Source organism: Pristiophorus japonicus, chromosome 6 (assembly GCF_044704955.1).
Source record: "Pristiophorus japonicus isolate sPriJap1 chromosome 6, sPriJap1.hap1, whole genome shotgun sequence".
Classification (NCBI taxonomy): domain Eukaryota; kingdom Metazoa; phylum Chordata; class Chondrichthyes; family Pristiophoridae; genus Pristiophorus; species Pristiophorus japonicus.
Window position 1 is genome coordinate 146,070,684 of NC_091982.1, and position 14,248 is coordinate 146,084,931.

At 45.3% G+C, this 14,248-nt stretch overlaps 1 protein-coding gene across 1 annotated transcript in view; it reads right to left on the minus strand.

Annotated features, from left to right (window-relative positions):
• Positions 1-275: 275 nt before the first annotated feature.
• Positions 276-14,248, minus strand: part of LOC139265253 (UBX domain-containing protein 7-like) — a 119,685-nt gene continuing 105,712 nt past the window's right edge. The window contains exon 7 of the mRNA XM_070882192.1: positions 276-666. Coding sequence (XP_070738293.1) covers positions 556-666 — 111 coding nt within the window. The 3' untranslated portion in view covers positions 276-555. The remainder of the gene's footprint in view (positions 667-14,248) is intronic.

Sequence of the window (14,248 nt, forward strand, 5' to 3'; positions counted from 1 at the left end):
CTCTACGGACAAGGTAGAAATGGTGATCATGTTTGCGAGATGATCTGAATCCAAAGTCAGCTACCAAAGTCTGCACTGAAGCACGATACCCAATCAGCTAAATCAAAGTCAGGTAAAATAAATGCAAATGTCCGTTTTAAGATTTTGGTCCATGGAAAAAGTACGGGCAAATAAGTTTATTGAATCATCTATTTTAATTCTATTCAGCAGTGACGATCAATCCGAGTGGGAATTACCAAACATTACCCCCATCTCAAGAAAGATCAGGTTCAAATCTAATACTGCCAATTGTGCCAAAGTTCAAGGAACCCTGGTTAAAATAAGAAATGGTCACAGTGTCTTCATCATAGCATTAGAAAATGTTATAACATCAGCTTATTTTCTTTTCCCCTTCTAAGCAGTGTAGCACAGCTACCATTGAAATAACGCAAGAATACAGAAGTATCAAAACTCATTTTTCGTGAACATTGAGGTGTTTCTACTCAAGGCTAGGCAAATTGTAAGCGGTCTAGGCTATGGAGAACACCATAGTTTTATTTTAGAAGCTTTGGAATCCTAAATGAAGGGCCACCTACCAGTGCGGGGATCTAGTATAGACACATAAGGGAAGTCTGAGAGTTGATAGAATTGGACGTATCGTTGTCCTTCTTCGCTGTCATGGTATACCTGGAAGAGAGATTGACTGTCAAAAACATAGGTTACACAGATATAAAAACAGAAAATGCTGCAAATCTCGGCGGGTCAGGCAGCATCTGTGGAGAGAAACAGAGTTAATGTTTCAGGTCGATGACCCTTCGTCAGAACTCCGTCACAGTGCTGCCTGACCAGCTGAGATTTCCAGAATTTTTTGTTTTTCTTTCAGCATTGCAGCATCCGCAGTATTTTGCTTTTGTAATAGGTTACACAGAGATTGTTCACTTGAAATGAATGCGAAGGTACTACTAACGAAAAAAGGGTAAATGGGTATATAGTCAGGCTGAAGAGAAGGGCAAACACATTGTGCTAATCAGTCTGTTCAGAAAGAATCAAATAAGGAAAGCCCTGGCAAGTGTTTATTTACATTTCCTTTCTGAATGATATGCTGGCAGCATCCCACAACTTAATGAAATGTCTCCCATGGCTAATTTCTTTACACCGAACCCAAGGAAGCCCAGATATTCAGTGTCTGAAAGACAACTTCATCTACAGAATGAGAAAGTCAAACACTAAGACGGATGATCAATTTTTCCACTTATTTTCACCCATTTGCCAAAAATGGAATGCGGAATTTTTAAAGCAGAATTAACTCGGCTTCCAAAATTAGTTTGCTGAAATGCCAACCCTCTTTTGTTGATGAATGCAAGCAGTAATGTCTGAGGATTGCTTCAAGTGGAAGTGTGAATCTTCATGGAGTGCTTGAAATGTATTTTTAAAAAACAATTGTATGGTTTGTGGAGTGTATCTACTTGGAAAGGTTTTCTCAATTTAAACATTCACCTTGTTCTGGGTTCCCCTTATATTCACACCACAAGATCTATGTTCCATTTCAGAACGAGAGGTAGCTAGAAAGGATTGTGACATCACAAGCCTCTCATATAGTTTTTAAGAACTAGGTTTTTAGAAGGCATCTGGTCAGGTTCGACACAAAAATGTCAAAGAATTGAAGTGCATCAAATTAGCAAACTGGCATTGGCAATAAAATGCAGGTGGAAATAATCAATCAAAAAACCCTGGCTGAGGGGAAAATAGTCTAGACCACTTGCTGTTCACAGTATTAATAAATGATAGAGGACACTTTCTTGTCATGTAATTAGATGTTCTGACAACATTGAACTTATGTTAGCCATGGCTCAGTTGGTAGCACTCATGCCTCCAAATCAGAAGGTTGTGGGTTCAAATCCCACTCCAGAGACTAGAACACAAAAATCTAGGCTGACACTTTAGTACAGTACTGAGGGAGTGCCGCACTGTAGTTTTCTGGATGTGACGTTAAACCAAGTCCCCGTCCGGTCTCAGGAAGACATAAAAGATCCCATGGCACTATTTTGAAGAAGAGCAGGGGAGTTATCCTCGGTATCCTGACCAATATTTAATCCCGCAATCAACATTACTAAAATTCAATATCTGCCCATTATCACACTGACGTTTGTGGGAGCTTGCTGTGCGCAAATTGGTTGCCACGTTTCCTACATTACAAGCGACTACATTTCAAAAATCATTGGTTGTAAAGTGCGTTGAGAAGTCTTGTGGTTGTGAAAGGCACTATATAAATGCAAGCCTTTCTTATACCATCATCATAGGCAGTCCCTCGGAATCGAGGAAGACTTGCTTCCACTCAAAGTGAGTTCTCAGCCCAATGTGGGAATTGCAGTCTCTGTAACAGGTGGGGCAGACAGTAGTTGAAGGAAAGGGTGGGTGGGGGGTCGGGTTTTCCGCACGCTACTTCCGCTGCCTCCGCTTGACGAGTCGCTGTCTCGGTGACTGGACTCGAGGTGTTCAGCGCCTTCCCGGATGCTCTTCCTCCTCTTTGGGCAGTGTTGGGCCAGGGATTACCAAGTGCCGTTGGGGATGTTGCACTTTATCAAGGAGGCTTTGAGAGTGTCCTTGAAACATTTTCTCTGCTCACCTGGGGCTCGCTTGCCGTGTCGGAGTTCTGAGTAGAGCGCTTGCTTTGGGAATCTCAAGTCGGGCATGAAGATAACGTGGGCCACCCAACGGACAGGTAATGAATAGAAGAGAATTCAAATGGACAATTAAGTGGATGGGTGAAAGGAATAATATTGGATTTCTGCATACTAGAATACGAATCATAAAATATGGAGCTGTTAGGGCAGTCAATTAGTTATCAAAGATGGAAAAGTAAATGATTTGGGGTGATTACCGACTATGTACTGAGAACATCAATTTAACTTGAAACTTAACATGGTTAATTAGTGAGTTGGAGAGGCAGCGTGGGGAGGCCTATAAATAGGCCCAGCGGCAGTCGGAGAGGCCGATAAATAGGCCCAGCGGCAGTCGGTGAGTCGGAGAGGCCTATAAATAGGCCCAGCGGCAGTCGGTGAGTCGGAGAGGCCTATAAATAGGCCCAGCGGCAGTCGGTGAGTCGGAGAGGCCTATAAATAGGCCCAGCGGCAGTCGGTGAGTCGGAGAGGCCTATAAATAGGCCCAGCGGCAGTCGGTGAGTCGGAGATAGGCCCAGCGGCAGTCGGTGAGTCGGAGAGGCCTATAAATAGGCCCAGCGGCAGTCGGTGAGTCAGAGAGGCCTATAAATAGGCCCAGCGGCAGTCGGTGAGTCGGAGAGGCCTATAAATAGGCCCAGCGGCAGTCGGTGAGTCGGAGAGGCCTATAAATAGGCCCAGCGGCAGTCGGTGAGTCGGAGAGGCCTATAAATAGGCCCAGCGGCAGTCGGTGAGTCGGAGAGGCCTATAAATAGGCCCAGTGGCAGTCGGTGAGTCGGAGAGGCGTGGCTTGTGCAGCTGCAGCAGGGGCAGAAGGCAAAAAAGAAGTAGAAAGAAATTGAAAGGTGATGTCACAGCCAAGGGGGTAAGTGATTGGCAAGTAGTTTTTCGATTTCTTTCTTTATCAGTAAATAACCTTTTAACATTGTCGTTGCCCAATTAAGTTAATCCAAGGATTATGTCATGGCAAGAGAGCGCGGACACGTGTTAGGCTCCTTCTGTACTATGTGGGAACTCAGGGACGCTTCCGATGTCCCTGACGACCACGTGTGCGGAAAGTGCATCCGCCTGCAGTTCCTGACAGACCGCATTGTGGCACTGGAGCTGCGGGTGGATTCACTCTGGAGCATGCACGATGTTGAGAATGACGTGAATAGCACATTTAGCGAGTTGGTCTCACCGCAGATAAACGGTACACAGCCAGATAGTAAATGGATGACCAACAGGAAGAGCAGTGCAAGGGTCCCCTGTGGTCATCCCCCTGCAAAACAGATACACCGCTTTGGGTACTGTTGAGGGGGGATGACTCTTCAGGGGAAGACAGCAGCAGCCAAGTTCATGGCACCGAGGGTGGCTCAGCTGCACAGGAGGGCAGGAAAAAGAGTGGGAGAGCTATACTGATAGGGGATTCAATTGTAAGGGGAATAGATAGGCATTTCTGCGGCCGCAACCGAGACTCCAGGATGGTATGTTGCCTCCCTGGTGCAAGGGTCAAGGATGTCTCAGAGCTGGTGCAGGACATTCTGAAAAGGGAGGGTGAACAGCCAGTTGTCGTGGTGCATATAGGTACCAACGATATAGGTAAAAAAACGGGATGAGGTCCTACGAGATGAATTTAGGGAGCTTGGAGCCAAATTAAAAAGTAGGACCTCAAAAGTAGTAATCTCAGGATTGCTACCAGTGCCATGTGCTAGTCAGAGTAGGAATCGCGGGATAGCTCAAATGAATACGTGGCTTGAAGAGTGGTGCAGAAGGGAGGGATTCAAATTCCGGGGACATTGGAACCGGTTCTGGGGTAGGTGGCACCAGTACAAACCGGACGGTCTGCACCTGGGCAGGACTGAAACCAATGTCCTAGGGGGAGTGTTTGCTAGTGCTGTTGGGGAGGAGTTAAACAAATATGGCAGGGCAATGGGAACCTATGCAGGGAGGCAGAGGGAAATAAAAGGGAGATAGAGGCAAAGGATAGAAAGGAGAATGGTAAAAGTGGAGGGCAGAGAAACCCAAGGCAAAAAATAAAAAGGGCCACATTACAGCAAAATTCTAAAGGGGCAAAGTGTGTTAAAAAGACAAGCCTGAAGGCTCTGTGCCTCAATGCGAGGAGTATTCGGAATAAGGTGGACGAATTAACTGCATAGATAGCAGTTAATGGATATGATATAATTGGCATCACAGAGACATGGCTCCAGGGTGACCAAGGCTGGGAACTCAACATCCAGGGGTATTCAACATTTAGGAAGGATAGACAGAAAGGAAAAGGAGGTGGAGTGGCATTACTGGTTAAAGAGGAAATTAATGCAATAGTAAGGAACGACATTAGCTTGGATGATGTGGAATCGGTATGGGTGAACCTACGGAATACCAAAGGGCAGAAAACGCTGGTGGGAGTTGTGTACAGACCACCAAGCAGTAGTAGTGAGGTTGGGGACAGCATCAAACAAGAAATTAGGGATGTGTGCAATAAAGTACAGCAGTTATCATGAGCGACTTTAATTTACATATAGATTGGGCTAACCAAACTGGTAGCAATGCGGTGGAGGAGGATTTCCTGGAGTGTATTAGGGATGGTTTTCTTGACCAATATGTCAAGGAACCGACTAGGGTGCTGGCCATCCTAGACTGGGTGATGTTTAATGAGAAGGGACTAATTAGCAATCTTGTTGTGCGAGGCTCCTTGGGGAAGAGTGACCATAATATGGTCGAATTCTTTATTAAGATGGAGAGTGACAGTTAATTCAGAAATTAAGGTCCTGAACGTAAGGAAAGCTAACTTCGACAACATGAGGCGTGAACTGGCTAGAATAGACTGGCAAATGATACTTAAAGGGTTGACGGTGTATAGGCAATGGCAAACATTTATAGATCACATGGATGAACTTCAACAATTGGACATCCCTGTCTGGAGTAAAAATAAAACAGGGAAGGTGGCACAACCGTGGCTAACAAGGGAAATTAAGGATAGTGTTAGATCCAAGGAAGAGGCACATAAATTGGCCAAAAAAAGCAGCAAACCTGAGAACTGGGAGAAATTTAGAAATCAGCAGAGGAGGACAAAGGGTTTGATTAGAAGGGGGAAAATGGAGTACGAGAGGAAGCTTGCCGGGAACATAAAAACTGACTGCAAAAGCTTCTATAGATATGTGAAGAGAAAAAGATTAGTGAAGACAAACGTAGGTCCCTTGCAGTCAGACTCAGGTGAATTTATAATGGAGAACAAAGAAATGGCAGACCAATTGAACAAATACTTTGGTTCGGTCTTCACGAAGGAAGACACAAATAACCTTCCGGATGTACTAGGGGACCGAGAGTTTAGAGAGAAGGAGGAACTGAAGAATATCCTGATTAAGCGGGAAATTGTGTTGGGGAAATTGATGGGATTGAAGGCCGATAAATCCCTGGGGCCCGATTGTCTGCATCCCAGAGTACTTAAGGAAGTGGCCATAGAAATAGTGGATGCATTGGTGGTCATTTTCCAACAGTCTATCTACTCGGGATCAGTTCCTATGGACTGGAGGGTAGCTAATGTAACACCACTTTTTAAAAAAGGAGGGAGAGAGAAAACAGGTAATTATAGACTGGTTATCCTGACATCAGTAGTGGGGAAAATGTTGGAATCAATTATTAAGGATGAAATAGCAGCGCATTTGGAAAGCAGTGAAAGGATCGGTCCAAGTCAGCATGGATTTATGAAGGGGAAATCATGCTTGACAAATCTTCTGGAATTTTTTGAGAATGTAACTAGCAGAGTGGACAAGGGAGAACCAATGGATGTGGTGTATTTGGACTTTCAAAAGGCCTTTGACAAGATCCCACATAAGAGATTGGTGTGCAAAATCTAAGCACATGGTATTGGGGGTAATGTACTGGCGTGGATCGAGAATTGGTTGGCAGGCAGGAAGCAGAGAGTCGGGATAAACGGGTCCTTTTCGGAATGGGAGGCAGTGACTAGTGGAGTGCCGCAGGGCTCAGTGCTCGGACCCCAGCTTTTTACAATATACATTCATGATTTGGATGAAGGAATTGAACGTAATATCTCCAAGTTTGCAGATGATACTAAACTGGGTGGCGATGTGAGCTGTGAGGAGGATGCGAAGAGGCTGCAGGGTGATTTGGACAGGTTAGGTGAGTGGGCAAATGCATGGCAGATGCAGTATAATGTGGATAAATGTGAGGTTACCCACTTTGGAGGCAATAACACGAAGGCAGAATATTATCTGAATGGCGGCAGATTAGGAAAAGGGGAGGTGCAACAAGACTTGGGTGGCAAGGTTCATCAGTCATTGAAAGTTGGCATGCAGGTACAACAGGCGGTGAAGAAGGCAAATGGCATGTTGGCCTTCATAGCTAGGGGATGAGTCTAGGAGCTGGGAAGTCTTACTGCAATTGTACAGGGCCTTGATGAGGCCTCACCTGGAATATTGTGTTCAGTTTTGGTCTCCTAATCTGAGGAAGGACATTCTTGCTATGGAGGGAGTGCAGCGAAGGTTCATCAGACGGATTCCTGGGATGGCTGGACTGACATATGAGGAGAGACTGGATCAACTGGGCCCTTATACACTGGAGTTTAGAAGGATGAGAGGGGATCACGTAGAAACGTATAAGATTATGACGGGACAGGACAGGTTAGATGCGGGAAGAATGTTCCCAATGTTGGGGAAGTCCAGAACCAGGGGACACAATCTTAGGATAAGGGGTAGGCCATTTGGGACGGAGATGAGGAGAAACTTCTTCACTAAGTGTTGTTAACCTGTGGAATCCCCTGCCGCAGAGAGTTGTTGATGCCAGTACATTGGATATATTCAAGAGGGAGTTAGATATGGCCCTTACGGCTCAAAGGGATCGAGGGGTATGGAGAGAAAGCAGGAAAGGGGTACTGAGGTGAATGATCAGCCATGATCTTATTGAATGGTGGTGCAGGCTCGAAGGGCCGAATGGCCTACTCCTGCACCTATTTTCTATGTTTCTATGTTAATCATGTACTGAGATACTTCTGAAGGGCATTTTATCATCCATAAAAATAAGTTATTCTATCCACATATAGTTCAATATCGAGTGCACATTTGGAATATTGAATGGTGCTTTCAGTATTTTACCATTAAAAGGATATCTTGGGATTGGGCCAGAGAGAAACTACAAGGATGATTCTCAGATTTAAAGTTCCAAGTTATCGTGATCTACAGAACTGAACTTGATTTCAAGGAAATATCAGGAGGAGACAGATCCAGTCTTTTAAAATTGCTGAGAGGAATAGATGAATGTAGACGTCGGCAATTTAACATGAGCTGTAAAATTAACAACCTCAAACATGATGAGACTGAGGTCAATTGCCTCCCCTTAACTCACAAGTAAATACATTTGTGTGTCAATTAACATCTTCCAAAAATGAGTTGGATGAGTTATTTAGGATCAGATTGAGGGCTCCAAATATGACCCCTCAGACATGGGAATGTCAAGGCAAGGAAAGCAAAGCAAATAAAAACAGAAAATGCTAGAAACACTCAGCAGGTCAGGCAGCATCTGTGGAGAGAGAAACAGAGTTAACGTTTCAGGTCGATGACCCTTCATCAGAACTGGAAAAAGTTAAAGATGTAACAGGTAACAGGTTTTTAAGGAAGTGTCAGGGCAGGGAAAGGTAGGAGGGGAGGAAAGAACAAAAGGGAAGGTCTGTGATAGGGTGGGAGGCAGAAGAGATTAAGAGACGAAAGGGATGATGGTGCGAGGCAAAAGGAGATGGTAATGGGACAAGTAGAGAAACAAAAGATAAGTCTAGAGAGGTTGTAAATGGAGATGGCAGAATGATCAACAGCTGCCATGGGAGAGAGAGAGAGAGAGAGAGAGAGAGAGAGAGAGAGAGAGAGAGAGAGAGAGAGAGAGAAAAAAAAAAAACAGGACAGTAAATAGCCTGCAACATAACGCAAAATGTAAGATTAGATCGGTAAGTATTTGCTTGATTTAGCTTTGGCAGCTAGAAGAGACTTTGGAGAACATTCCCTCAGGGTTGGGCAGAGGGGATCAAGGAACAAACTATTCAAGGTGTGTGAAAGGAACAGATGCGTTGGAAGACTCTTTCCCGTATTCTGTTTTATTTTCTTATGATTTTAAGCCCTATGAAATGGGACGTTCAGTAAGGTTGGCAGCTAAGCAGCTCTTCTGGTTGAAACAAAGTCTAGAGTTGTGGACATTTTCACGGTTGAAGCTTTAACTTATCATGAGCCCAAATTTCCCCAGCCACTTAGAGCGGTGTAGTTAGCCGTGGTACGCCGACTTCATGGGGGAAAAACCGCGCCGAAAACTTACCGGGATAATTTGGCCTTTCCTGGAACCCTGTGGTCCCATGGCATGGCACTGAGAAACCTGCGGGGGACAGAACTTGGGTCCCAGCTGGCAGGGAGGTGGGGCTTGGGCCCAGCGTGTCCTCGAGTGCCGGCAGGGGGACGCATGTCCGTTTCAGCGTGCGTGCATGCACAATGCACGTTTCGGCGTGCGCGCTGGAGCAGGAAGCTTGGCAATCGGCCAATTAAAGGGAGAGTGTCCTCAGTGCCTCAGCAGCACTGGCAATGGACCATATATAAAGGTAAGGTGTGAATAGTGATTTTTGGGTGGCTGAGGGAGTGGAAAGGAGTGCTGCATAGGTGGACGAAGGATGAGAACTGTGATTTTTCAAGATTACCTGAGTGTAAGTCCAATATACCAATGACGTAAGAGCGTGCAACAAGAACAAAGAACTTCCTCCATGAGGAAGTGGAGAAACTAGTCACTGCCATTGAGGACAAATGGCTGGATATCAGTAAGAGTGGTCCCACAAAAGTTCCACCCAAAGAAATGAGAAGACGATGAACCTAGTTGCAGTAGAATACTCCGCAGGGGTGAATACCGCAAGATCTGGAAGCCAGTGCAAAAAGAAATGGCAGGACCGTGGTCAAGTAGTGAGTGTAAGTAATATCTTAATTTTCATCTTTAAATGGAATTGCAATTGTAAATGTGACCATCTGTATATGCCCCACCCATCAGAAGCGCACCATGTATGAAAAGTTATATTTTCATCTTTGCAGAAGAAATTGTCCCACAACAAAAGGGAAAGACTTCGAACAGGACGAGGGCCGTCAAATCTGCACCAACTATCACCCTTGAAACAAGGGTTGCTGCCTTGCTGAGTCGCACCTGGAGAAAAAGAATCAGCTCTGCACAAGCTGGACCCACACGCGAGGGTGACGGTGAGTCATTAAAATGCATCGTTGCCCTTCAAATCAACCTGCTGACTGGCCTACTACGCGTGAGACGACTCATGCCACCCATCCTGCCCCCTCTGGTGCTGCTAACCATTTGACTGTTCTGTTGTATTTTGCGTCCTGAACACCCTGAAGATCCACCAGAAGATCCAGATGCTTGCACTCCAGACCAAGGCGGGCGTGGGGAAATATAGAAATATAGAAAATAGGTGCAGGAGTAGGCCATTCGGCCCTTCGAGCCTGCACCACCATTCAATATCATGGCTGATCATTCACCTCAGTACCCCTTTCCTGCTTTCTCTCCATACCCCTTGATCCCTTTAGCTAAAGGGGCCACATCTAACTCCCTCTTGAATATATCTAATGAACTGACATCAACGATTCTCTGCTGCAGGTTAACAACTCTGAGTGAAGAAGTTTCTCCTCATCTCAGTCCTAAATGGCCTACCCTTTATCCTAAGACTGTGTCTCCTGGTTCTGGACTTCCCCAACATCGGGAACATTCTTCCCGCATCTAACCTGTCCCGTCCCGTCAGAATCTTATACGTTTCTATGAGATCCCCTCTCATCCTTCTAAACTCCAGTGTATAAAGGCCCAGTTGATCCAATCTTTCCTCATACGTCAGTCCAGCCATCCCTGGAGTCAGTCTGGTGAACCTTCGCTGCACTCCCTCAATAGCAAGAACGTCCTTCCTCAGATTTGGAGACCAAAACTGAACACAATATTCCAGGTGAGGCCTCACCAAGGCCCTGTACAATTGCAGTAAGACCTCCCTGCTCCTATACTCAAATTCCCTAGCTATGAAGGCCAACATGCCATTTGCCTTCTTCACCGCATGCTGTATCTGCATGCCAACTTTCAACGACTGATGAACCATGACACCCAGGTCTCGTTGCACCTCCCCTTTTCCTAATCTGCCGCCATTCAGATAATATTCTGCCTTCGTGTTTTTGGCAGCAAAGTGGATAACCTCACATTTATCCACATTATACTGCATCTGCCATGCATTTGCCCACTCTCCTAACCTGTCCAAATCACTCTGCAGCCTTAGCATCCTCCTCACAGCTCACACCACCACCCATTTAGTGTCATCTGCAAACTTGGAGATATTGCACACAATTCCTTCATCCAAATCATTGATGTATATTGCAAAGAGCTGGGGTCCCAGCACTGAGCCCTGCGGTACTCCACTAGTTACTGCCTCCCATTCTGAAAAGGACCCGTTTATCCCGACTCTCTGCTTCCTGCCTGCCAACCAATTCTCTAACAACGCCAGTACATTACCCCCAATACCATGTGCCTTGATCTTGTACACCAATCTCTTATGTGGGACCTTGTCAAAGGCCTCTTGAAAGTCCAAATACACCACATCCACTGGTTCACCCTTGTCCACTCTACTAGTTACATCCTCCAAAAATTCCAGAAGATTGGTCAAGCATGATTTACCCTTCATAAATCCATGCTGACTTGGACCGATCCTGTCACCGCTTTCCAAATGCACTGCTATTTCATCCTTAATGATTGATTGCAACATTTTCCCCACTACTGATGTCAGGCTAACCGGTCTATAATTACCCATTTTCTCTCTCCCTCCTTTTTTAAAAAGTGGTGTTACATTCGCTACCCTCTAGTCCATAGGAACTGATCCAGAGTCAATAGATTGTTGGAAAATGATTACCAATGCATCCACTATTTCTAGGGCCACTTCCTTAAGTACTCTGGGATACAGACAATCAGGTCCTGGGGATTTATCGGCCTTCAAGTCCATCAATTTCCCTAACACAATTTCTTGCAGAATAAGGATATCCTTCAGTTCCTCCTTCTCACTCGACCCTCGGTCCCCTAGTACATCCGGAAGGTCATTTGTGTCTTCCTTCGTGAAGACAGAACCAAAGTATTTGTTCAATTGGTCTGCCATTTCTTTGTTCCCCATTATTAATTCACCTAAGTCCGACTGCAAGAGACCTACATTTGATTTCACCAATGTTTTTCTCTTCACATATCTATAGAAGCTTTTGCAGACAGTTTTTATGTTCCCGGCAAGCTTCCTCTCATACTCTATTTTCCCCCTCCTAATTAAACCCTTTGTCCTCCTCTGCTGAATTCTAAATTTCTCCCAGTCCTCAGGTTTGCTACTTTTTCTGGCCAATTTATATGCCTCTTCCTTGGATCGAACACTATCCTTAATTTCCCTTGTTAGCCACGGTTGAGCCACCTTCCCTGTTTTATTTTTACTCTAGACAGGGATGTACAACTGTTGAAGTTCATCCATGTGATCTATAAATGTTTAAGAATCATTTGCCAGTCTATTCTAGCCAATTCACGCCATCGAAGTTAGCTTTTCTCAAGTTTAGTACCCTTGTTTCTGAATTAACTGTGTCACTCTCAATCTTAATAAAGAATTCTACCATATTATGGTCACTCTTCCCCAAGGGGCCTCGCACAACAAGATTGCTAATTAGTCCCTTCTCATTACACATCACCCAGTCTAGGATGGCCAGCTCTCTAGTCAGTTCCTCCACATATTGGTCAAGAAAACCATCCCTAATACACTCCAGGAAGGAGGAGGAGTCCATGGAAATGTGTTCACGGGAGAATGCTGATCGTGATATGGATCACTCCATAGTACAGGGCATCACACTGCCAGAAACCTCCATGAGCTCTGCGGCAACATCCCATGGTTTCACACCTTCCGAGATTGCGGGTCCCAGTGGCGGTGGTGAAATGCATGTTGGAACACCCAGTGCCCCACCGTCCCAGCCTGCGCCTCGCACTGGAGGGCTGCCACCAGGCAGACCCACGGCGAGGGGAAGGAGAAGCCGACCAGTCTCTCCTGAGATGCAACCTTCATCAGATGTTACTCAGGTAATGTCATGGGGTGAGGAGACCAATGCCTTTACAAGATCACTCGTGGCAACCGTCAGTGGGGTGCGTAATGAGGTAGCGACACTGTCGGGAGAAATATCAGCATCGAGACGGAAACTGAGGGCGGGCATTTCGGAGTGTGTGCAAATGATGGCAGATGCCATGAGGGAGCTAGCTGCTGCAATAAGGGCACAAAGGCCACTCCCACTTCAATCCATGCACCAGCCACCGGTCAGACCCAAGCCAGGCCCACAACCGCCCCCCCCACCCACCACCATCACCGACCCTATAAGGAAGTGCACTTTCCCCGAGATGTGGATGAGAGATGGGTGCAGCCTTTCTTTGCTGTTGTTGAAGTGCATTGTAAAATATCCAGTAAAAGATATTTTGCATTAAAACTGAATCATGTTCCATTAGGATCACACAACAGTTAGGAACAAATTTAAAAAGTAAAAATTTCTCACCCCTACAGTCATGCGTGCCTACCACCCCTAGCCCTGGCGGGAGGGCTAACCGGTGCGTTCTGCAGTCGGCAAGGTAGGACTGCTCTATTTTCAGTAGCTGATTTAGCTTTCATTTATTTTTGATGATGTTGTGCAGCCGTTGTGCTGAAGATGTTGTGAAGGCGTTTACTGCTTTAGAATCCTCTAACTAACCTCCACCCCCCCACCCGCCCCTTGCGCTGATTTCTTAAATGTAGCTAAGTTTTTTCTGTGCCTACAAAAGTGGCCACATACACTGGCCTAAGTTAGTTTGGAGTAACGTTCAACTGGCCAAATTTGCTTCTATGGCCAAAAAGGCGTAAGTGGCTTCTCACGTCCTCTTTTGGAGAAAAAACAAAACTAGAAAAAAACCTAACTAACTGACTTACACTGGAGCAAGTTAAATGGGGAAATTTGCGATTTTTAAGCTACTCAATCCAAAACAAACGGGGCAACTCTTGGGGAAATTTGAGCCCATTAAATGCAGGATCTTAAAATGCAAACTAATGAGCCTCTGCCATGTTTGGTTCAGATCCAAGATCAGAGAGGAGAGGCCAGAGATGGATTATCCTTCAAAAAGAAGAGTTTTTTTAAGAAAGGGAAGTAAACCACATATGTGAGATAGATAGGAGGCATCAACTATGAAGACTCAATTTCATACAGGAGGGGCCAACAAGCAACACATAGTTTTTTGGGTCCCACCTACCTTGATCTTTTACATTTAAAACAATACATTCTTTTTTAAAAAAGTTGAAATTTAAAAAGTTTTGATTGTGTGGAATTACCCGAATGTCGTACCACGAAATACAACTTGGGAACTTAATCCATCATGGTAGATGCATCACTTGCTCCCAGAATAAGATGTACATAAGAACATAAGAAATAGGAGCAGGAGTAAGCCATTTGGCCAATTGAGACTGCTCCGCCATTCAGTAAGATCATGTCTAATCTAATCTTGGCATCAACTCCACTTCCCTGCCCGCTCCCCATAACCCTCGACTCCCTTATCAATGA